General features: G+C 36.0%; 1 protein-coding gene across 4 annotated transcripts; it reads left to right on the top strand.

Annotated features, from left to right (window-relative positions):
- Nucleotides 1-2,488: 2,488 nt before the first annotated feature.
- On the top strand, nucleotides 2,489-15,680 carry LOC141432648 (uncharacterized). 4 transcript variants are annotated; one of them, XM_074094360.1, is made up of 4 exons: nucleotides 2,489-2,634; nucleotides 2,918-4,181; nucleotides 5,104-6,991; nucleotides 11,608-15,680. In XM_074094360.1, exons 2-4 carry the CDS (start codon nucleotides 3,079-3,081, stop codon nucleotides 13,741-13,743), a joined length of 5,127 nt encoding a protein of 1,708 aa, XP_073950461.1. In that variant the 5' UTR covers nucleotides 2,489-2,634; nucleotides 2,918-3,078; the 3' UTR covers nucleotides 13,744-15,680. The 4 variants fall into 4 exon arrangements, with proteins under 4 accessions (XP_073950461.1, XP_073950468.1, XP_073950453.1 ...); XM_074094367.1 differs by having other exon boundaries at nucleotides 2,489-2,675; XM_074094352.1 differs by having other exon boundaries at nucleotides 2,489-2,679.
- The last annotated feature ends 8,351 nt before the right edge of the window (nucleotides 15,681-24,031 follow it).

Below are 24,031 nucleotides of genomic sequence, written 5' to 3'. Positions count from 1 at the left end.
TACTTGGATACAATTTCATTCTGTATTTTTCACCCCCTGCTTTCCTATCCTAAAATCCTTTCAGGTAATTCTTAACACTTCAAAGGAAATATAATATACCTACAGCGTGTATTTTTGATTCAACCTCAAACTTTAAGGGTAGTTAGTGAAGGCCCTGATAACACACTTTACTATGTTTTAGTAAAAAAAAATGACTTATTATTTTCCATATAAAACAAATTAGCACGCAAATGTACCTATCACTACGTGACTAATTTGTTTTAATTCAAAACGTCGCACTTGTTGACGTGACGCTAGCTGTCATAGAACACTTCTCTCTCGTATCAAAATATTGTGCGCATTAATAATAATAATAATTTATTTATTTCGGAATACACAGGACTCCATTAGATGCTTAGTAACACCATTACATTAGGTACTGCTCGAAATAAAATTACGCTCTGGTCAATAAATGTTGTTTGAGTTTTGAGTTTGAGTTTGAGTTTAGTTCACAGCACTTAGTCTGGTTGCAGTTTGAGGCTATATCAACAATATTATTATGCGCTGTGCAGCAACAATATTATTATGTTATTCTAATAGTGAAAGAATTTTTAAAATCGGTCTAGTAGTTTTTGAGTTAATTCGTAACAAACATCCAAAAATCCAGTTTTTTTTTCTTTAAAAATATAGCCTATAATGGTACTTTGCAATAATTTAGCATTCTAATAGTGAAAGAATATTTTAAATCGGTCCAGTAGTTTTTGAGTTAATTCGTAATAAACATCCAAAAATCCAAAGGTTTTCTCTTTATAATATTAGTATAGATAGTATATACATAGATATAAAATTCAAAGTCCTGACTGGCTGACTGACTGACTGATATATCAACGCACAGCCCAAACCGCTGAAGCTTGCTTGAAATTTGGCATACATATACCTTAAGTGACTTAGAGGTTACACTAAGAAGGGATTTTTTGAAATTCCCACGGGAAATGGCCCTATTTCAGTAACTATAATTATTAGAAACTTCAAATTTGGCATGCAAGTAGGTAATACTAACAGCTAAAAACAATTTTCAGGATTTCTCGAAATTCCCACGGGATAGTGAATAAATGGGATTTATATTTTCACATTCAAATTACCCTATTTCCGTAACTATTATTAAGGGACTTCAAATTTGACATTAAAGTAGCTAATACTAACAGTTAAAACAATTTTCAGAATTTACCGAAACTCCCACGGGTAAAGAATAGGCGTACTGTTTTATACTAGCCAACTAGCTGATTTAGAGACTTGATATTAGAAAGGTAAGTAGGTAAAAAGGGATTTTTCGAACTTCTCACGGGATAGGGAATAAATGCGATTTATATTTTCGCTTCAAAGCGGCCTTAACTCCGTAATTATAAATATGAGACATGAGACCTCAAATTTGGCATTCAGGTAGATAATACTAACAGGCAAAAACTGTTTCAAGATTTCCCAAAATTCCCACGGGATAAAACGTTTTTAGATTAATTAACTGAATCATAAAACGCACAAGTTAAACTAATTAACCTAAGGACTGTAGATTTGGCATACTTATGTAAATCTGGTGGCAATACAATAATCTGGCAGTGACATCCAGGTAGTCCGGCCAGGATCATGAAAGACTGAAATAGCTATAAAGATAAAAAAAAACAGTGTAGCTTTCTATAGTATTTACTATTTACTAATTCTTATCTCGCGGGAATTATCTAATAACTATCGTCGAAATTGCGGTCAAAAGAAAAAGGTAGTCCATTTAACGTTCTTCAAAATTCTACTCCTGAATATGTGAAACAGCTGGAGTTCAAAGTTGGTATGAATTATGATTATGTAGGTTGATTTTTTAATTTCAAAATTTGCACCATCTGTCTGTCTGTCTGAAACGTCTGTATTTGTATTTCCATATAGGTAATCTTCCGAAAAATCAATCAAAACACGGAAAAAAGATTCGTAGAAATGAAATCTATGTTACCCCAAATTTAACGCCAGCGAAGCCGCGAGCAAAAGCTAGCTTTATATAAATGACATTTATATTAATTGAAATAAGTACTACTTTATTATCACCAATTCTGTAATTCAATAAATAAATAAATATTATTTGAAGTCTGATGTCTTTGAAGTTATCTATTAATCTTTTCCGAGGCGGTTTAGTGCCATGTACCTTTTACGAACAGTAACAACGTATATATTTCTATATAGTTAATGAAGTTGTCACGCTGAGAACAGAGCAGCCGCGTCGTAACAGTTTGGACTTTGTTCAAGCGAACAGAGGTTCTTAATAATTTATTATGTATTTCATGTTACGGCACCAGTGAATATAGGTAAGTTTTTACAATAAAATAAACATTTAGTAATCAATTTGTTTCATTTCGCGTTACAGAGCCACTAAAAAACATAGTCTGGGCTGTAGTTTTACCGATGACGCGAAATCCTTCCCAAAAATAAATTCATGCTCAATCTTATATTTAGCGCGCTTGCACGCACCACGACGCTTCGCCCAGTTGAACAGAGATTTTGTACAGGTCACAGATCGTTTCTAATCAAACACAAAACCCCACGTTCAGTGAGTCTTTTTGAGATATAAACAAATACCAATGATGGGTTGGTTGTGAGTGTTCGGATTGAATAAAGGTAAAGCCGCGGCACTAGTCCAAAATAATTTGTTACACACAGTAGGTACGCAACTTATTCACACCTATTTCCACACAAACCCACGCAGATCCAATGTGTTTTCATTTACAGATGCTCACTCTGAAACGACATGTTGTGTTCTTAGTTTAACGGTGAAAAAGTGGGTCTGCATTGAGAAAATAACTTTATATTTTATTAGTCACAAGCTTCTCTTAAATACTTATGTGTCTGTGAATAACATTTAAATATTAAATAAAACATATGGAATCTGAATTGTCACCAGATAAAGAAACTGCGCAAGTACCAATTAAGGAATACCAATGGAATGATTTACGAAGAGCTCGTAAGTTGGGGCGTTACCCTTGGACTCATCTTTTTAAACCACCTTTAGAAGGTGAAATAACTGCTGAAGATATCATCAGGGAAACAACACCACGAAGAAGTATGTCCCGTGAACTTTCACGATCCCGAACACATTCCCCTGTTGACGGAGGAGGGCAAAGAATTCTAAACCTTGACTCGTCGCCGGGAAGCAGTCGTAGACATGGCGAAGAAGGAGAAGATGAAGGTGTGCACATACCAAACTTCTCCAAGGAAGTGTCTTTAGACTCTGAAGACGACGCTATAAATCAGGCAATGAATGCCTATATAGGAGTGCAATCAGAAAGCCAACCGAGTTCCCATTTATTGGCGCCAGTACTTGAACCTAAAAATGTTTCTCCAAAAGGAATATTAAAGCGACGCATACCTGATCAACAATACATCGGAGTTACAGAAACACGCGAAAAAACAAAATGTTGTCATCCATTAGTTAATAAAATTAAACACTTAGCAGATAGAACCCTTAACAAGCTTGAAAAAAGTGAAGGCGAAAAATCACCAGAACCAAAACGTAAGAAAAACAAAGAAGGGCAAGAAATACGACAGTTAAAGTCATCTCCAGGAGCAGTTCGGCGCCAAAAATTTAGTGCCATCAAACTCGGCGATTCAGATGAAATGAGTAAGACCATGAGTATAGATACTCCACCACCCAGAAAGAAAAAGGAGCACATTTATGAGGACATTGAAGAGTCAAAAGGTCAAGATCCGGAAAAATCACTTCATTTCTCACCCGATGTTTATGAAACGGAACGTGAGAATAACAGCAACAAAGAAAATGAAAGTTTTCAAGAGAAAAAATCTATTGCTTCGCAAGATCCTAGTTTAGTTATAGAAGATGAAACATCTCTGAAGTCTCAGGAACATATCATGGAAAAACTACATAATGTTCAGAATTCTAATAAGGAAGCTATTCTCCTTGATGAAGAAATGGATGCAGACGAACCAAACGTCGAAGAAGTATTTCAAAATCAATTAGATGAAACAAGACCGAAGAATGACTCTCCAAATATTACTATCACCGAAATATTCGATAATGAAGTTGAGCCTAGTACTGAACAAACAACTGTAATACCTATTGAGACGTCTCCAACACCAAGCCCACAAGCAATGCTACAGAAAAAAAATGGTGTCGAAATTTTTGAAAAGGAATGGTCTAAACCCTCCAGGTAAATAATTCTTTTTTTTTACTTACTTAATACATTGTATCCTATTTTTATTTTTACTCGTGCGGCATACGTAATTGTGACATAACAGCTGTTTCAACACATGCAAAGCGAACGCGCTATCTTCTCACTACTTGATAAATATAGATACGGACGAGTCTTCCTGCACATTGGTAAAGCTCTTTAATATTGTCATCAGTGATCAGTGCTCGCGGCTGCTTTCACTCCGGTGATTAGTTCATTTACTGCCAGGCTTTTAGGAACACGTAATGCATCCCTGCTCGTTATCCAATACCGGTCTAGCTCGTTTGGTTTTCTTGTACGACGGCCACTGAATATGACCTGGCTTTCATTTTTGGTACTTAATAGTAATGAGCAAGCTTCGGCGATGGACATCAGAGGGCGGGACTCCTTTAGAAAAACCTGTGTTACCCACCAGAGAAGGCAGTGTCCATGTTTATACACCTGATGTTCGCTGTGCTTGTCAATTTTTTCAAAGTGATTCTTTGCTACCGGAAAGAGTAAATCCAGTTGGGACCAGACCGACATCGCGAGCTAGCAATTTTATTTCAAACGAGAGGTAAGTCTACCGCCGTAATTCTTGACAGCAATGCAGCATTTATGATCAAAGTTATGAGCTGCAAAATAAATTCAAAGTCATTTAAATGTGTTTTGCCCGGTGACTGCTGCGGCTAAAACGAGCATCGATGGGTGGCCTAATTGTGACTCGAGAAACGTGTGTGCGTAGACTACGTGATATAAATATAACTCAAAACTTTAGCGACGAAGCTCTAATTTTGCGACTAACCTTATAATTGTGTATTATTGTCCCTGCTTCGCGAATTAAAATGTTACTTCATAATGCTACTCCAAATGGAATTTTATTTTTCAAAAGCTATTTCAACATAAGTTTTTTACTTTTCAGTGATCACGAATATGAAATCATCGAAAAACCACCCCCGAATATTGTCTACACGATGCCTCGAGAAGAATCAAAACTCACAATCGTTAAAACTGAAGACGAACTATCCAGTACAACTTCCTTAGAACGTAAATATTTACAACATACTTCAGACGAAGAAGAGCAGCAAGAGGATAAAGATCATAATGATAGGAGTGAAGGTATCATGAATGCTGAAATTCTCCAAAAAGATATCGAGGAAAGATATTTTGTAAATACCCCGTCAACGATGTCACGAACCGAGTGTGACATTAGTACAAGTCAAGTAGATTCATCCGCTTTGGAAAATTTACCCTTGAAACGAGACAGCAGAGGAAAACCTTCCGAGGGAATTGACGCCAAAATCCAACAACGTATCAAAGAAGGCACTGGAAAATTAAAAACACAAGCTGGAAAGTTGAAATCAAAATTACAAAGTATGAAACCAAAGCCGTCTAGTACGGCAGATAAACCAAAATCAGAACGACCAAAATTTAAAATGCCTGAACGTCCTAAATTCACATTGCCTGATAGGCCCAAGTTTACTTTACCTGATAAAAGAAAATTTAGCTTACCAGATCGACCGAGATTTAAGAAGATAAACATTTCTGAAAAATTATCCTTCGGAGATAGAAAGAAATTCACTTTACCAGATAGGCCTAAGTTCAATGTTCCCGATTTTTCAAAGCTAAAAATGCCCGATAGAAGCAATTTCAATTTTCCGAGTTTGGGTAGAAAAAAGGCAAGTAAAACAGACGAAAACTATACTAACGGATCAAGTACTGACGTGAGAAGTGAAGAACCAGTTGAGTTTGAAGTTAAAACGTACCCTAGACTCTTCAACCGAAAAAATAAAACTGAACTCCCTAAAACCTCGTCTTCTCCGAACTTAGATAGAGAAGAAACTCCACCACCTACATTTACGTTTACCCGAATGAAGAAAAGTACGATACATCCATCGTCACCTATTCCAGATAGTCCCAGCGAGCCACGAGAATATGGAAATACAGAAAGCTATGAACCTGAAATTAATGAAAGGCAGCAGTATGAAGCTACGTACGATTTTGATAAATTAGATTCTGAATACATGCAAGATGCGGGGGAACAACCTCAATTAAATGAAAACAATGACCAATCATTTCCTGATGACTCACCGTTAAAAGAAGAATACTCTCATGTTATAAACGAAATAGACAACGACGAATTTTTTGTACGACCGCGAGGAATTTCTCGCGAAAATATTCAAGTAAGAGAATACTTGAGTGACGAAATACGACAAGCATTTAAAATTCCGAAAAATGCCCTAGCTTTAATGGGCAGTAATTCCGGCGTTAACGACGAAAATGTCTACTCCAATGAACCAGAAGCCGACCCAGAGCTTATGATGGATGAAAATGAGCCTATACACTATTCAAGCGAAGATATAAACGATAGAGATGACGGCTATTATACATTCCCACCGGTGCGCCCCTCACGAGCTAAGAGAAAGAAAAAAGAAATGGAACTTGAATCGGTAAAGTACATTGACGATAACATGGATCCAGAAATGAATTTCAGTGAGGTGGATCTGGGCCTGTCTGAAGACCAAGTGCAACATCAATTAAATGATGATATGGAAACTGAACATTTTAATGAACTTCGTAATCAACTGGAGTTTTGCCCACCGAATGATTTACGTTCTATACACGAATATGCCAACGATGACGTGATACAATATCCTGAGGATATACCAATCCAGTCTCAAACATTGCCTATGCCACCGCAACGGAAAAAGAAGTTCGCCAAGAAGGATTTTAGACATTCATCACTGAATGATTTTAAAGACGTTCCAGCAGCCGAATTATGGGAAGAGCCTCCCGAGCAAAGAGAAGACGTAAGTAATACCCAAATTAAGTTAGTACGTATACCATTCTTCGGATCGTATTGGCATTTCTTTTTATCATACAAACACGTCTCATCTGCTGCCTGACAAGTCGCAAAAAAAATCTATTTACTCGTAATTCGTAATACCATTAAACGAGAAATTCGTGTGTGTGTATATATATATATAATCAGAATCACTGAAAAGGCTCCAACGATTTCGATGAAAAATCGATCTAGCTTGGTCTTATCTCTAGGAAAACGCTTGTTATCGAGTTTTAGCCCGAGCAAAGCTTGGTCGCCCAGGTACTTATGTATTGCCTAGGGAATGATAACAATCTCTTATAGGGGAAGAGTTGCAGTGTCTAGCTAGCTGGAAAAGTTGCAAACGTGGTTTAATTTAGTACCTACCTAAATATTATTTAAAAATAACTGTAATTGGAAAACGTGAACGGTGATTCTATTTTGGAAATAAAATCCAAAACACTAATCAGTGATATTACTCCATTTATTAACACCTTTCATCGGACACTTTTGCGTACACACACAGAGATGGTGCTTCTTCCCTCTCCTCTCCATGACGAAATGCTATTTTTCTACTCATGTATTTTAATCTTTTTAGTGCTGATCTAAATGTCTGTTATGGTATGTATAATACTGACTAATGAAATGAAAAATTTAATTAATATTTTGTACGGGAAACGGAAAAAATATTAAAAACTGACGAATAAAAAAACATTTTAAAATATTTACAAAGGATCATTCGGATCATTCCACATGGAGCAACCCGAGCCGTATTTAGGGTACTGACTACTGACATCACATCACAAAATACATAAAATAATTCAAACTCGTTCTTCACTGAATTATGACGTGACGCAAACGCTCAGCTACCACCTTGATTAATTGAGAGATTCGATTTGTAGCATTCGAACATGGCGGATGAAGGCAATATCTAATTTTGCTATTTCTGTTTCTTTGGCTAGTTGGAGTATAATTTTGATAGTGTTTTATGCGGCGATTAACCCAGTGAACAGTGATCACAAAATTTTATATTGCTCTCGTGTCTGTCATTTTTTAAAGTTGCAAACTAGAATCACCGCACAACGTCCTTCTCAAAGAGTACTTTGACAATGGCGAAATTGTCCTATTAATAGGACAGAAAAGCCATATTTTAAAAGAGAAGAAGAAGATTAATTGAAGTTAGGTATCCGGACAGTCTGTTTTGCTTTGTGATTTGTTAAAATTAATAATTATTTGGTTAATCATAGACAATTAATTCAGACCATGTTTATATTATTTGTTGGCGTTTATTTGTCAAATGGGTTAATGAGTGTAATGTTAGTTAAACTGATTGGAAGACACACTTATGTATAAAACTGGGAAGACAGTATTTTATCTAGTAATGCTCAGGAAATTGTTAAAATCCCTAAAATAATTTACGAATATTTGAAAAATAACTTCCAGAAAATTTAGCTAAGGATTTTAGGATGTTGGTTAATTTCAGTATTTTACTTATAGAAAAAATATATTTTATCCAATTATTACATAATTTATATCTCTTACCTTATTTATTAGCCTCACTGTGCAAAGTCTAATCAATAACGGTAGGTAATCGACTTTTAGAAGCCATAATTCATATTACATACCGATTGTATAAAATACTATTGTGTAGTGCTTGCAATTCTGTCCTTTGTTTTTGTCTACCTATAAGCAATATACATACGTAAAAGCTCCAGTAATTAATATTACGTTTTCGCATTAAAAAAAATCCTACCTATCGGTGCACAGATCTGAGCCACCGTCGTCATCGTTTCATTTTTTGATGTTAGATTCGATTAAACCATCGTGTACCTTAAATCCTAAAATGACTCGTTTATATTTTTATAGGTCGCACGCGTTTATAACATACATGCACACTTTGACCAGCTGTATCAGTAGTGTTTTACGCATTTTGTTAATTTTACGCGGCGCTGACTGTACGAACTAAATAATTTATTTTGGCGATTCTCCAACACAATCGTCGCGTTCGCTATGTCTTGTATTATAATTTTGGAATACCGTTTGTTCCGATGCTTAACCTATATATCTGCGAAAACAGCAGAAGTTACTCGTTAGGAGCGATTTCAAGTGGCCGATTCAATTAACATTAAATTAGCTACGTATACAATTTTTATCTGTGATTTATTTACGTCTGATCTATCGAGCTGCGTTAGGTATACTTCACGTTCATTTCTACTATTTATTGTGTTAAATTAAAAGCATAGGTAAGTAAATAGTATATCTATAGTACAAGCACATTAATTACCTCAATATTTTTTGGGATGAAACTAACCTAAATCAGTTTGGAAGACAAAATTTCGTCTACGTACAAAATTTAATTGAAACCGTTAGAGCAGTTTCTAAATAAATGTTCGTTTGCAGCTCGTTTAGAGTTACACGATTACATTAGGTCCAATTGCATTTATTTTGATTAAAGTACAAGTAGGTTTTAGATTGCGTTAGGTACCTATACATAGGGTATACACACATTCCTTTGTGTTTTAAACTTTTATTTAGTTCCACCTGTTCCAGTGTCTGTGTATGTCTGTTTGTAATTAAATCTTGTGAGTGAAATTTAGCCCACTCCAAGTGATCAAATTGGCTTAAAGTTTTGTGTACATACTTAAGTATTTTTGATGACAGTGCTGGTTTAAGCTTGTATTACAATAGTGGGTAGAGCATAAAGAGCGTACAAAACCTCATTTTACTGTATGGGTAATGTCCAACATATCAAATACATGTATTCTTACGATTACATTGGAACAAAAATGTAAGAGTATTTTGTATTTGACTAGAAAACCTGCGTAATAGAAGAGTTTTGTCATTATAATACCATTAATTGTTTAATTAAGCTCACTTAATCGTAATTTTTCTACATACTCGTATTTTATAATTATATAAACCTGTCGTAATAAATCATGTAAATAAGTACAATCCGCGAGCTCTTAGAAAAACCGTCGGGTTTCGGGGGAAATCGGAATGATTCGTTAGTAGAAAATGACAATTGTCTTTTTGACTTAGTAGCACAGACTACTAAGAGATGCTTAGAAGCAATCCATCACGCGAAGAGTTTACTCGTTGTGTTTTCATTGATTTATATGTATAGAGCAACTAAAACCACTACTTGGGTACATATTTATTTAGTTCGTTATTTTTCGGAAATTGATTTCCATGGCGAGTCAACTTAAACAGGGTATTTCGGTAAATAGTCAATCATGGGGAATTGTTTATAACGTATATAAATATTTTGTAAAGAAGCTGAAAGTTTTAAGAAAAGTGTTGATGGTAAATATTTTAATAAGGTTCAAGACCGAGTTATAGAAGCAACGGGGATTTCGAAAAGTACATTAAAAAATATTAAACGAAAGCAGACCAAAAAAAATCATTTTCATCACACTTGCTCGTCAATAACGTTATTCCATGCCTGTATACCAAAGGACAATGGCCTCAATTGTTCCTCAATTATGGATTTACGTATAGTTTTCCCAAAGTTTTCCTCCCCAAGGGAGTTATGACTTTAGTTTTAAAAAGTTAGTAGGTACGTCATTTCAGACTAAAGAGGTTTCATGTCAGCCTTCGTTTTATTTACATAATTTAAAACTTAGCTATAAGGAACCTAATTTTACACCATAAAATTTTCCACGCTTCATGAAACTTCGTTATTTTATATTTTAAATTGAAAGCAATAAAATTAGTCAATATTTTTTTTAGCATGTTGGAATAATCTGGCCGTTAGACCATTCGAATTCTGAAATAAACACGGTTCTTAGTATTATCTATGGTTGACGGCTCGAAAAAAGTGTCAATCAGGGGGGCTACCACGAAGTTCGAAAATCGAAGCTCATATCGTTTTCCTGACGCCAATGTCGCCAATATTATTTAATACGAGAGTGAGAGGGACGGTACGATACGAACTTTGATTTTCGAATTTTGTAGTATTCCCCTGTATTGGCGGGTAGCCACATTATATTCAGTTGTTTTATTAGTGTCTTGCTTTTGCTGAACTGTGAAGTGTTTGGACAACAAATTTTTTTAAGCATTTTTTTCCTCGCAATTCGATGAAAATCATTGTGTGTATCACGGGCCGTAAGAGGATTACAAACTCGGGTCATCAAAAGCCCTCCGCCTCCAGAGACTCTCGTTAGTAATCCCCTTCTTACGCCCCTTAATGCACAATGTACTATTGACATACCCAAGAGAAGTAGATACTGTATAACAAGAGCTTCCAAACAAAAGTACTTAGTGTGTTAAGGCGGGGTGTTCTCAATTTAAATTAACGATGAAGAATTCGAAAATTCTGATTTTGTTTTATTTGTATCATGACAAAAAGTCTGAATTTAAATTAGAAAAAGATAAAGAAGCGTAATATTATTACAGCAAGGTTCATTTTGTACTGAAGGACTTTACATAACTTTTTACTGTAACTTTGAAAAGTTTTGCAAGTTTATAACTGAACAGAACCGCGTATCACGATCGCGTGTCGTCGTCAATATCTGAAGCATGCTTTTAAAATCCGAAGGTTTTTTAAGAGCTCACGGAGTGTATCTATATCTCAGTATTTTTTAACAGTTTTTTTCTTTTTTACAGATAATCGTGTATAGGACTGAGCACGAATACATTGTACCTCAAAGTACGACCGCTGTAACTGAGCACAGCCCTTTGCCACCGCGGCGTAATCGCTCAAGAAGTTCCAGGGGAACATCTCTGTGTGACGACGACCGTACTTCTCATGGTGCAGAATCGTTGACTCTCGACACACATTTGCCTCCCATTGATTACACCGAACCTGAAAAAGGTTTACGTCGCGAAAGTCCAGGTTACGCCACCGTCGATAAGACTTCTTATGGACCGAACAAGACTGCGCGACGATCCCATAGCAAGACTCCGCCCGTAAGACGCCGCAAAAGTAACAGCTCGGAAAGGAAATATTATACGGTTGAGTCCGTTAAAAAAGATCTGCCTAATCGACCACCAAGAAAGAAATCCTCTACAAGCCTCATGACTTTGGATAGTTTCTCGAAACGGTCTATTAGTGCCGATCTTACTCAGTACGTAGAAATTGACGAGCAACAATTTGAAGAAGTTCACAAGGACTTGAATTCGGGTGAAGTTGTGAGTAAGATGAAAGATAGACCACTTCCTCCTCCACCAAGACCACCAAGGGGGCCAAAGAGGCGGAAGAACGAAAAAAAGAGCATCATTGACGTACAAGCTTTGGAAGAACCCATGGCTTATATCCAAGGCGAAATAAAAATGGACGATGTTGTAGAAATAGAAGTATCAACTCAGACAGATCCACTCCCTGATGATGTCGATTTTGAATTGGGGATGGAAGAAAATTTAGATTATTCTATGTCTAGCTCTTTAAGAGATATTGTTAATGAAGAGCCTTATAGGAGCAAATCACATAGTAAGATAGCTGAAAGCCCACGAGTGTCCCGCCCAACGTCGAGATCTGAAAAGTCTTTTAAACTCTCAGATCCCAAAATTACCGAATTATCGAAACCAAATATTGGTCGCACATCACCTACGGTAATTCTAGTAGAAAGACGTGTTTCAAGTCCGACAAGGATAAACGAACGTGATGAAATGTTAACGGAAGCATCTCTCACGGTACAACACATTGATATCGATGAATCTCAAGTCCCCGGTGTTCCTCCGCTTCCGAGACCAAAAAGTATATCGAGTGTAAGTCCTGTTCCTAGAAAAGCTACTGTTTCATCTAGGGAGGAACAAGCTCTTGAACGAGTCAATGATACCAGTAGAGATGTTCAGTTGGATAATTTAGTGACCCAGCGACTTCAAGTTAGAGATTTAGACGTGGGTCGACTTAACGTTTCTGAACTTCAAGCCAGTAAAATTTTAGTATCAGATATAGAAGGCATGACTCTGCAAGTGGCCGAGCTGGATTCAAAATCAGGGCATATATCAGTTAGTGGAATTGAATTTTCACAGTTAGTAATTGATGAAATTGTAAAGAAGTTTGCTGAAATTTCAACAAGTACAACAGCAGAGCAAGCCCAAGATAGATCAGATTTACCCAGACCCATAAGCAGAGAAGAACACACTCAAACTGATGAACAGCCTATCGAAACACCAAAAACAGATACAAAAGCAACATTGGAACCTCATAGTGATGAACCGTTAACCGCACAACCACCTTCACCTCCACCTAAGGCTATAAATGAAGAAGACGCGGCTTCGCCTCCGCAGAGGCCGCCTCCTCCTGACCTAACTCCTCTTTTATACTCATATCTTCAAGATATAACTATGCCTCCGGCGTCATTTTACCATAGACCAGCAGCCATGAGGGAAAGACCCTTCACTGAATTCCACGAAACACAGCATCAATCACCTCCCCCGCCAACGAGACGCACCAAGCGCCGGCCTGCCCCGCACTCGGAGTCCAGCTCAGATGAGGCAAGGACACGGCCTTCGCCAAGACGCATGCCGGGTCCAGTCAAAACGCATGAGCCAACCGTCACTGAGGCAGGAGCACAATTTCTGCGCGTTTGCCACAACTCTATCACCAGAACTATCAGAAACATATTTAACACTTTCGTCTCCTATGTTAGTGGAGCTGAGGATAAAAAGGATGTGCAAATGGCTTTAGTAATATTTTTGGTGTTGATTGCCGGTTTGATCATGTTCGGTCTCAGCGATAGTCGAACGATTCATCACCATCATTGGGAGTTTTTCAACCCCCCTGATGGAAAACAATAGTCAGCAATTTGCATTTGACTTCTGTTCTTTTTAACTGAATGTATGAACCATGGATAATTGTTAATATTTTACTACGATGGAGGAAACTATCAATTTTCTGTATCTAAATAATGTATAGGAGGAGGAAAGAACCCTGGAATAACAGTCCAGGCCCATTTCGGATGGAGACACCTCCCTCCTTCCATGGTACACCCATCCATGGTTAGCATTTTATTGTAATTGATTTTCCAGTACCTGCCTATGCTTAGTCAAATATTTAGAATTTTTAAAGGCGGCGAAATACTATTAGTAGGTAGGTACAATGATTCCAATTAGGCATCACGTGGATACGGGAAGTGCTTATATAGTCTACACATAGCACACAGTAGTACTATTTTAAATTTTTGGTTTTTACTACGGGAGTTTAAAAGAAAAGAGTTCACTTGTTTTCGTGGAAAAATGAGATAGGCTAAGTACTAGTGATGTAACGAATATTTGTATTCGCAGTCTCATTAACGAATATTCGAACCATTTTCAATATTCGCATTCACAGATGATTGTGCGAATATTTTGAGAACGTATTTGCGGGATCAAAGTGAAAGTTAGGTAAGCATAAATTATACTCGTACTTATCATGACTATTTCAACTATAATAAATATGCTTTAGAGTCGAAGTTGAATGAATAATCCCAAAATGTCATGGGTCTTGAGACTAGTTATCTGGTTTTTAATAATAAACATCAGTTATTGGGCGTGAAATTATCATTAGCTAGTCTTCAATTTCATAAAAAAGTAAACGATCAAAAAGTCTATATTCACATTCGCATCCGCGAATGTTAAGTTGAATACTTGCATTCGCGAATATGAGGAATAGGATATTCGTTACTTCACTACACTACTGCATACTCACTCGTCCATCCAGTAAAGCACTGGGGTGGTATAAAGTTATTTTTGAAAATATTAAAATGTTGAATTACTAACAAGGGCATTATTTGACCGGTAGCCATTGCATTAATAAATTACAAGCTAAATTATCAATAAGAATCAATTCAAAATCCACATATTTAAACAGCTTGAATTCTACTGCAATGTGGTCCAGTAGGCTTTTTGTTTAACCCACGCGCGATCGCAATAAGTGTTTTTTTTTAATGTAGGTACCTACCTACTCTCTTTTTACTATAAGTGTCAAATCTGTGTAAATAGATGTGTCTTGATATTTCACTCTCTCTATCGCAAATACAATTTCTACCTGTGTAACAGTATAGAAAGAAGTGGTGAGAGCGAGCGTGTTAGACAATAAAGTCTCAGGTCGGTTTTTCTATATATGCCATAGTATGAAATTATAATACATTCATGTGTATATGTAGGTAGGATCTAGGACAGAATTATTCCTATTTATTTATATATAGGTACCCGATTTATTTATTACTTGTACAAATAAGAATGATAACACAATTGCATAAGCAAGTGTGAAAAATGTTAACGAATTGGTAGGTGACATGCACATCACATAGGGGGAATGACCCCCAGTAACTATTCTAAGAATATAACCTCCTCCTTTTTTTGAAGTCGGTTAATGATGAGCACCATAGTTAGAACCCTGATAAAGCAAACGTGGGTTGGTAAAGTTTTATCATCACCATATTTATGAATCTTGTAAACTACCTGAAAACGCTCACTATCTAGGTATTTCCGTGAGCCAACTGCCCTATTTGCTACCTATTTGTATTTGCACTGGCACTTAATACAGTTTAGTTTGCATTTTAATTTATAATAAACAGGTACCTATTTAATACTTAATGCAAATTGAAAATGGCCCAGTAATAAAAAAAATGTGCTTACTGTGCTATTTATTGTTTTGTTATCAAAGAAAGTGTAGTGTGTCGGCTGATGTTTATGCATTTTGTAATGTTTTTGATGTGTATTTTATATAAAAATAATAAAAATTGTTAAACATTTATGTATTTTTCACATTATTTATTACTCATATAAGTACCGTTCAGTCTCACTCACCCATTTGATTCGTGGGTCACCATAGAACATTATCGTAGAACCTAAATAATTATAATTACTTACCTACAACAACGCTTATTTATAAGTTTCGTTCGTTTATAAACGAATGGCGCAAATGTCGTCTGGTGGCCTACGAATCAAAATTGGGATATCCCAATTTTTGACAACATGTAATAAATCGAAAACCATTTGGAGAAATAGGCTTTGTGAAGCGTTTTCTGAAATCAGATTCCAAAAATGTGATTAACTGAATTAAATAAACAAAATTTAAGTAATGACCCTCATTCGACCCCTGCAGTGTCTCGTCATAAAAGCAGTTATAAAACAGGTCTACATTCTTAAGCAAATTGACAGTTTGAAATGTTGCTGTTCTGCTTATAATAGCAAAGAGTGACAAAGATAGAACTTTAATCACCTGACGCGCACCCGGCTTTAAACAGTTGTCATTTATCGTAAAGTCCGAAATGTACACTAGTATTTCCAAAGTATTTTTACATATTAAATTATTAAATAACTACGTTACAAGTAAACACAAAAGAATTTCAAAATCAGATTTTTTAATAAAAAATATCTATTTACTATTACACCATTAAACAAACAGGAGTAATCGAAGCCAAAAGAAGAGAAATAAATAAAACTATTTGTCATGGTTCATTTAGAACTCTAAGCCGTGCTTGAATTATTGTCATATTGTAATGCCACAGATTATGTTATGAACGACCTGAATTTTTTCTAGGCAATGGAACGTGGCTGTCTCACTGTGACGTCATCCAGCGTATTTCGTAAAAAAATATAAAAAATTTAATACTCATCCAAATTCAAAATCAATGAAAATGGTATCTTAAAATATCCTATTCTTTCCAAAAATAAAATAAAAACTATAGGTTTTTTTTTTGGTGCATCCCAATTAGTTCAGTCAAGAGAGAAACGATACCCTACGCAGGGCAGAGTTCTTTCACCCAGGTGACTAGAGTAGGTAGGTAAGGTAGTAAAGAGTAGAACGACGACCGAAACAAGAATCATTTTTTCCGCATACATAGTTACTTAAAATTTATGTCAAATACTTACCTAATGTGGTAGCAGCTTTATTGACGTGCTTGGTCTCTAATAAATACGAGTCGGTAACGAAATACAACACACCACTTGACAATAGCGCGGAGGAGAGGTTAAAATTAAGTGCTGTCTCCAGGCACTAGTTAGTTATGCCTGCGGACCGAAGTCCGAAGGAAGAGTTTTGACAATTTTAGGTATTTATGCGTTCGAGTAGATAGGTGCGACAGGTGCAGGATTTAACAGGATGTTGCATTTGTTCTGTGTGACGACTAGATGGCTCCTATGCAATAGTTCATGATTGATATCTGATATAGAAATGAAACCACTACTACGTACATCAGTTAGAAAAAGTCGGGGCTCAGGAGGAAACCTAATAATATCCAAATACAAAACCTGCACACCAGCGTAGCCTGTCTAACCATAAAAATGGTACTTATAGTTTTATGAAGAGTATCACTAAAAGTGTTAAAATTATATCTATCTACTTCACCACTTACCTACGAGCTAAAATACCAGGATAGCTGCTGTGCATGGATTTACTGCTTTAGTTACATTTAAGGAATAAGCCCTTGGATTTGTGCCAATAAATGGCGACACGTTATGATGTGACCTAACCCACTTAAATATCGAGTGCCAGTTGCTAAATATTCTCTTATTACTGTTCAATTCAGTTTAGTCGTACCTCTCACATTCTTTAGCTAGATTTTTTATTGGCGGCAGGTATTTCTAGCTTAGTAAACAGGGTTGGCTCCTAATCACCCCTACTTGCACTCGAACAAATACAATATTTTTACACACCATGGAAACCCAGAATGGTAGGTACACAAAGAAGTGGAAGAGAGAGAGTGAGAGTAGTGTATATTATTATGGTCAAATGGGTTAGGTTCAAGTATTACGTAAGCACCGTGGGGTTCTTTGCTTTGCTTACCTATTTTTGATGTCACGGGGGCCGGGGGGTCTAGATGGTGCTTACGTCAGCAATATTTATTTATTATTTCTTGTTTTTTTTTGCAAAATGTAGTACTTAAGTAAGTTTTAAGTCAAGCAAATATATGGCTACCATACTTGCAACAAATCCACATGAATAATAATAAAGAAACCTGAATAGATTTAAAAGTATATAGGTATTAGGTATACTAATGTTTACGTAAGCATAGGGGGAAAGGGGTAGTTTAGGGTTTTGCTGACTTTCGCTGGCTAAAAATAACAAAAGTTACGTTATACTTGAATGACCCCTTACTTAACGATTCGCCGACAATTTTTACGCAGAATTTATAGAAAAATGAAGTTTGCTCTGTTTGCCTTGTACAAACATTGTACCTACCTAAGTATAAATGTGTTGTGATTCTTTCATAGACTCAATGGATGAAAAAACAAAATACCGATAAACCAAATCGGTGAATTTAAGACGTCACTAGACAAACATTGCAAGATTTCAAAAAAACTGGCCAAGAGCGTGTCGTACACGCCCAGGATAGGGTTCCGTAGCCTTACGAAAAAATCAAACAATATTTTTCAAAGGATTTCGTATTAAGTATACTGAATCTTCCAAGTTTAGGTATATTTATACCTTAGACTGCTATTTACTTTTAAACTACTTACTAATAATTCTCAAGCAATCTTAGCCGCTATAATTTTCCTTGTTAATTTGATATATTTACTACCATTCTGAATTTTTTCCCCCTCTAAAATCTAAGCTGTTGGGTAGAAACACCCAACAGTTTAGATTTTAGAGGGTGGGGGGGGAGGGACGCTCGATTTCAATGAAAATTTTCACTTTATAGTTGAATATTTCGCAAACAGATCACTGAATAGAAAAGTTGTCTTAGCAATCCTCCAATGGTTTTAAAAGACCTATCCAACGATACCCCACATAATAGGCGGCCGAGAAAAAAAAAACACCCCCACTTTACGTCTATGGGAGGTACCTACCCTAAAATTTTCTCTAGGGTGGAAAGTATTTTTTTTTATTTTTTCGATTAGTCACGGACGAAGATATGAGTAACGTCAATGACACTTTTATTTCACGTTTCGGCATGGCCGTCTAGATGCACGTCGGATTCGATTTGTAGCATTCGAAGATGGCAGATGTAGACAATATCTAATTTTGCTATTTCTGTTTCTTTGGCTAGTTGAAGTATAATTTTGATAGTGTTTTATGCGGCGATTAACCTTAACTGTGAACAGTGATCCCAAGATTTTATATTCCTCTCGTGTCTAACATTTTTTAATGCGCAAGTGGTTTCCACGTGGTTTCTGGAATTTTACTATCAAGTTGCAAAAACTACAATCACCGTACAACGTCCCTCTCAAAGAGAGTTTACCTTGACACTGGCGAAATTGTCCTATTAATTAGGACAGAAAAGCCATATTTTAAAAGAGAAGAAGAAGAAGTAGATGCACGTCGCGACCAAGGAGTTATATACAACACTGGAGGTTGAACGCCGAACATCCGTTTGAAACAAGAAATTTGATCTTTATTACGTCACAAACATATTCAATCTCTTTCTTTAGTTAGGTTAAGAAAGATATGGAAGTCATTCATGAAATGTGAAAGAAAAAGATGGAATATATAAATAAGTAATAAAAGGTCAAACTTCTTCGTTCGGCGTTCAACCTCCAGTTTTGTATAAAAGCTCCTTGGTCGTGACCAACTCGATTTTTTTATAGTCGGCTGTGGCAAGTGGCCAGTCGAAAAGGTACCGTTGGAGGTTGGATATAAGGAAATTCAATTTATTATTATTCTCATTTTTTGTAGTATTCTACTTTCCTCACAGTCGAAATGAAAAGTAGTGTCTAACTCGGGTGAAATAACCCATTTCCCCTCGAACTATTGGCGCTCTCACTTCGTTCGAGCACCAGAAATATCTCGGGTGAAATGGGTCACTTTCCACCCTTGGTTATCAATCTACTAAAAATTAGAAAGTTCGAAAGGTTGGTCCCACAGCACTTTAAGTAAACTGTGGCATAATCTTTTTAAGATCGATAATCAAATCTAAAACTTACAGTATATAATAAAGTTTATTGATTTATCGATAAAATGCATTTTTGTTAGGAACATCACTAAAAGTGATGATTCCATATTCTGACATTAGAACTTCGGGCGAAGCCAAAACTAGACAAAACAGCCCTTTAGCAACAGCATGATATAAGTATCATTCACAAATTCGTGAATTTCATGAGAAAAAGGAATTTTAATATTCTTCTTCCTTGAGTGGTCTTAAGGCCTCTAACCGCACCGGTGAAGCGGTACAGTTAAGGCGTAAAGACCTCTTACAGCACTAGTTCAAAGTTAGCAATATTCTAAGCCGCAGTGAACGTTTTAAAGCAATTAAAACTGTTTTGATTATATTCGTGCATTTACATAAATACGTATTAATTAAATACGTCCTAAAATTATGAAATATATTATACTAGTTTTCACGTTTCATTGATAATATGTGGACACAGTGAAACATTTCCCATTTTTTTTACTTTTTACCCGACTGCCCAAAGGAGGGTTATGTTTTTCGAGCGTATGTATGTATGTAGGTATGTATGTGGGTATGTATGTCCATTTCTTTGGTCCTCGCTGCAGCCTAAACGGCTAGACGGATTTTGACATATGAGTTATCATTGGATTCGTCATAACTGTCGGAGTGACATAGGCTATATAAAATTTCAATATGGCGTCTGCGAAAAAAAATATGGCGGAATAAAAAAAAAATATATTGTAACAATATGGGTATCAAATGAAAGCTAATAATTAGCCCATTCTAAATATATATGGGTTATAATACTTTTAATCTACTATTTTCACAGAAATATCAAAAAAAGTAATAAATAAAAAATGAAAAAAGTATAAAATAAAAAACACTAAATTTAAAAAATCAAAAAACTCGACTGCCTTAAAAACAAAAAGGAAGAAAATAAGTCTAGTGGTCTAGAACTCTGTCAAGAAGCTCATTTAAAGTTCAACAGTGGGGACCCATTCAAATCGTAACCAGCTCAAAAAATCTTAGTAATGGGTCCCGACTGTTTAATCTTAAATGAGCTTCTTGACAGAGTTCTAGACCACTAGACTTATTTTCTTCCTTTTAGTTTTTAAGGAAGTCGGGTTTTTTGATGACTTATTACACATTCCTAAAGAATATTGTATATGCCACCTGAAATCCAATAAAATTATTTAAGTACAGTAAAAAAAATCAGACTTCTATCTGTCGAAACAAAAGATTTATGAGATTCTGAATTATATGTGTTTCATAGTTGGACACTTGACCTGCTAGTAATAAAGAACGTTGATGGTTTATCTATTACCTAAGCTCTTACCAAGTTACAGTCCACAGGGATATGTAGGGACTAGGCTGTATACCGCTGGCAGGTGGTAAAACTGACCACCTGGCTGCTAGATTGACTTTGTTATGTATAATGATAGTATTTTTATTTTTATATTGTATGATTCAAGAATTTGATTATAAAAGACAATTGACAGCGGTATACATGTAGCGGTTGGACCTAGCTCTGTAAAAATATCTTTATAACTATAATAATATAAAGCAAGTACTGAAGAAATATCCTTTTTATTTGAACTGAGTTTAAAGTCACGCCCGTAGATCCCCTTTACCTAAGCTGTTACCAAGTTACAGTCCCCACAGTACGATACGAACTTCGAATTTCATAGTAGTCATGCTGTTTAGGGGATTCACTAAAGGTTTGTATTCCTGACGGAAAATTGCTGCAAATGGTGATAGACAGTCGTGTTTTTACTACAGCCAGCGACACGAAAGTCTAGCGGTGACCGTTAATGCGCAGAAGAACAAAACAAGGTATCACGAGGAAAAGATCGTTGGGTGAGACAGGCGGAACGAACACTAAAAAACATGAAGTTCATAATATTAATTTTGACGTCCAGATGGCCTAGTGGTTAGAGAACCAGACTACGAAGCTTGAGGTCCCGGGTTCGATTCCCGTGTCGGGGCAGATATTTGTATGAAAAATGCGAATGTTTGTTCTCGGGTCTTGGGTGTTTAATATGTATTTAAGTATGTATCTATCTATTATTATTTTATCCGTTGCTAAGTACCCATAACACAAGCTTTGCTAAGCTTACTTTGGGCACAGCTTTGGGACTAGGTCAATGTGGGCTATTGCGTATGAGTTTGCCGCTAGAGGCGCTAGTATAGCGTGAGGTCTCCGAAATGTCAAATCTCATAGTTTTTGGGTGAGCTACGCGGGTTTATTTAATAATTAGAATAATTTTGTGAATATTTTGCATTACCTGAAGTTAATTATGGCAATTATGCGATAAGGGGCAATGAATGCCTGTGTTTTGAGATAGTTTTGTGTTTCGAAAACTTTTGTCCTCCCTTTTTTTCCGAACAAAACGGGACTACGCATGACTGTGGTTGCTCGATATTTTTTATGTATATGGTTTTAATTTAAGCTTTGTTTTCACGCCCGTAATAACAGACTTTGAAAGCCATACTTAAAAAGCTCGCGCAACAGTGCGCCATCTAGTGAGACAAAAAACGATAGCCCTCATTCACACCAATGAGGGCTAATGTGGGGCGTGAAAACAAAGTTTAGATTAAAAATTAAAATCATATATTTAATACACCTTAAAACCGTACCATAAAAAAATATCGAGCATGCCACAGTGTTGCATAGTCCCCGTTTTGTTCGGAAAAAAGGCAAGACAAAGATTTCCGAAAGACAAAAACTAAAAAGAAGAAAATAAGTCTAGTGGTCTAGAACTCTGTCAAGAAGCTCATTTAAGGTTCAACAGTCGGGACCCATTACTAAGATTTTTTGAGCTGGTTACGATTTGAATGGGTCCCGACTGTTAAACCTTAAATGAGCTTCTTGACAGAGTTCTAGACCACTAGACTTATTTCCTTCCTTTTAGTTTTTAAGGCAGTCGGGTTTTTTGATTTTTTAAATTTAATGTTTTTTATTTTATACTTTTTTATTTTAATTTTTTATTTATTACTTTTTTTGATATTTCTGTGAAAATAGTAGATTAAAAGTATTATAACCCGTATATATTTAGAATGGGCTAATTATTAGCTTTCATTTGATACCCATATTGTTACAATAAAAAAAAAACATTCCTCCGCCATATTTTTTTTCGCAAACGCCATATTGAAATTTTATATAGCCTATGTCACTCCGACAGTTATGACGAATCCAATGATACCTCATATGTCAAAATCCGTCTAGCCGTTTAGGCTGCAGCGAGGACCAAAGAAATTGACATACATACCCACGTACATACATACATACATACATACATACATACGCTCGAAAAACATAACCCTCCTTTGGGCAGTCGGGTAAAAACTGTCTCAAAACAGTCCATTGGCCCGGAACGCATATTTGCCATAATTAATTTCAGATATTGCAAAATTTAATATTCACAAAATTATTCTAATTTTATAAATAAATCCGCGTAGCTCACCCAAAAACTATGAGATTTGACATTTCGGAGACCCCACGCTACGCTAGCGCCTCTAGTGGCAAATTCATACGCGATAGCCCACATTGGTCCCGTGATCTTTATTTTTTTTTACACCATGTTTTTTTTGTTAGTATTAATAAGTACTTCTAGAATTTTTTGGTACGTAGATTTATTGGCTGCGTAGTTAAAATACCTTTTGTCTATTACATTATATATAAAAAAAAATTGATGTTGATGTTGCCAGGGACAAAATGTTAAAAAAAGTTTAAATTTTTCATTAATTGTGTTCAATTTTGCAATTATATATTTAATTACATAAATATGTATACATAGTTGAAGTTTTCTAGGTTCAAAAATTTTAACTAAGTAAGTAAATAAATAACAAAAAACCTTGACGCTCAAAACTTTTTACTACGCTTTACATGTGGTTGAATGAAATACGTACATAATTATCTTAAACGGACTGGAAAACGATTTGCTGTAGATATTCCAAAGATTTTAACCATTTTGGAGCTCACGCCAGCAAGCTAGCATCCGCAGCATTAATGTTACCAGCAGGCTACTACGAAACTCGAAACTCGAAGTTCGTGTCGTGCGACCCCTGTGACACATAAACTATTTAATACGAGAGCGAGAGGGACGGTACATGACGAACTTCAAGTTTCGAGTTTCGTAGTAGCCCTGCAGCGGCAGACGTAGTGGTTATATTCTCTTTGAGGCAGACGTTTTCTTTACGGCTAGAGGGAGACAGAAATAAAAATCAAATAGGTCGCGCTTTAGTTCGACTTGGCTCGCTCGTAGCGATGT

The sequence above is a fragment of the Choristoneura fumiferana genome, chromosome Z (genome assembly GCF_025370935.1).
Source record: "Choristoneura fumiferana chromosome Z, NRCan_CFum_1, whole genome shotgun sequence".
NCBI classification, from domain to species: Eukaryota; Metazoa; Arthropoda; class Insecta; order Lepidoptera; family Tortricidae; genus Choristoneura; species Choristoneura fumiferana.
The sequence above is the reverse complement of the archived record's forward strand: the minus strand, read 5'-3'. Positions and strand labels throughout refer to the sequence as shown.

Bases quoted from the DNA above. Each gene is read 5' to 3' on its own strand.
- LOC141432648 (XM_074094343.1), top strand. From the start codon at position 2,896: ATGGAATCTGAATTGTCACCAGATAAAGAAACTGCGCAAGTACCAATT. The intron at 4,182-5,103 runs GTAAATAATTCT...TTTACTTTTCAG, and splicing joins GAATGGTCTAAACCCTCCAG to TGATCACGAATATGAAATCA. The intron at 6,992-11,607 runs GTAAGTAATACC...TCTTTTTTACAG, and splicing joins CTCCCGAGCAAAGAGAAGAC to ATAATCGTGTATAGGACTGA.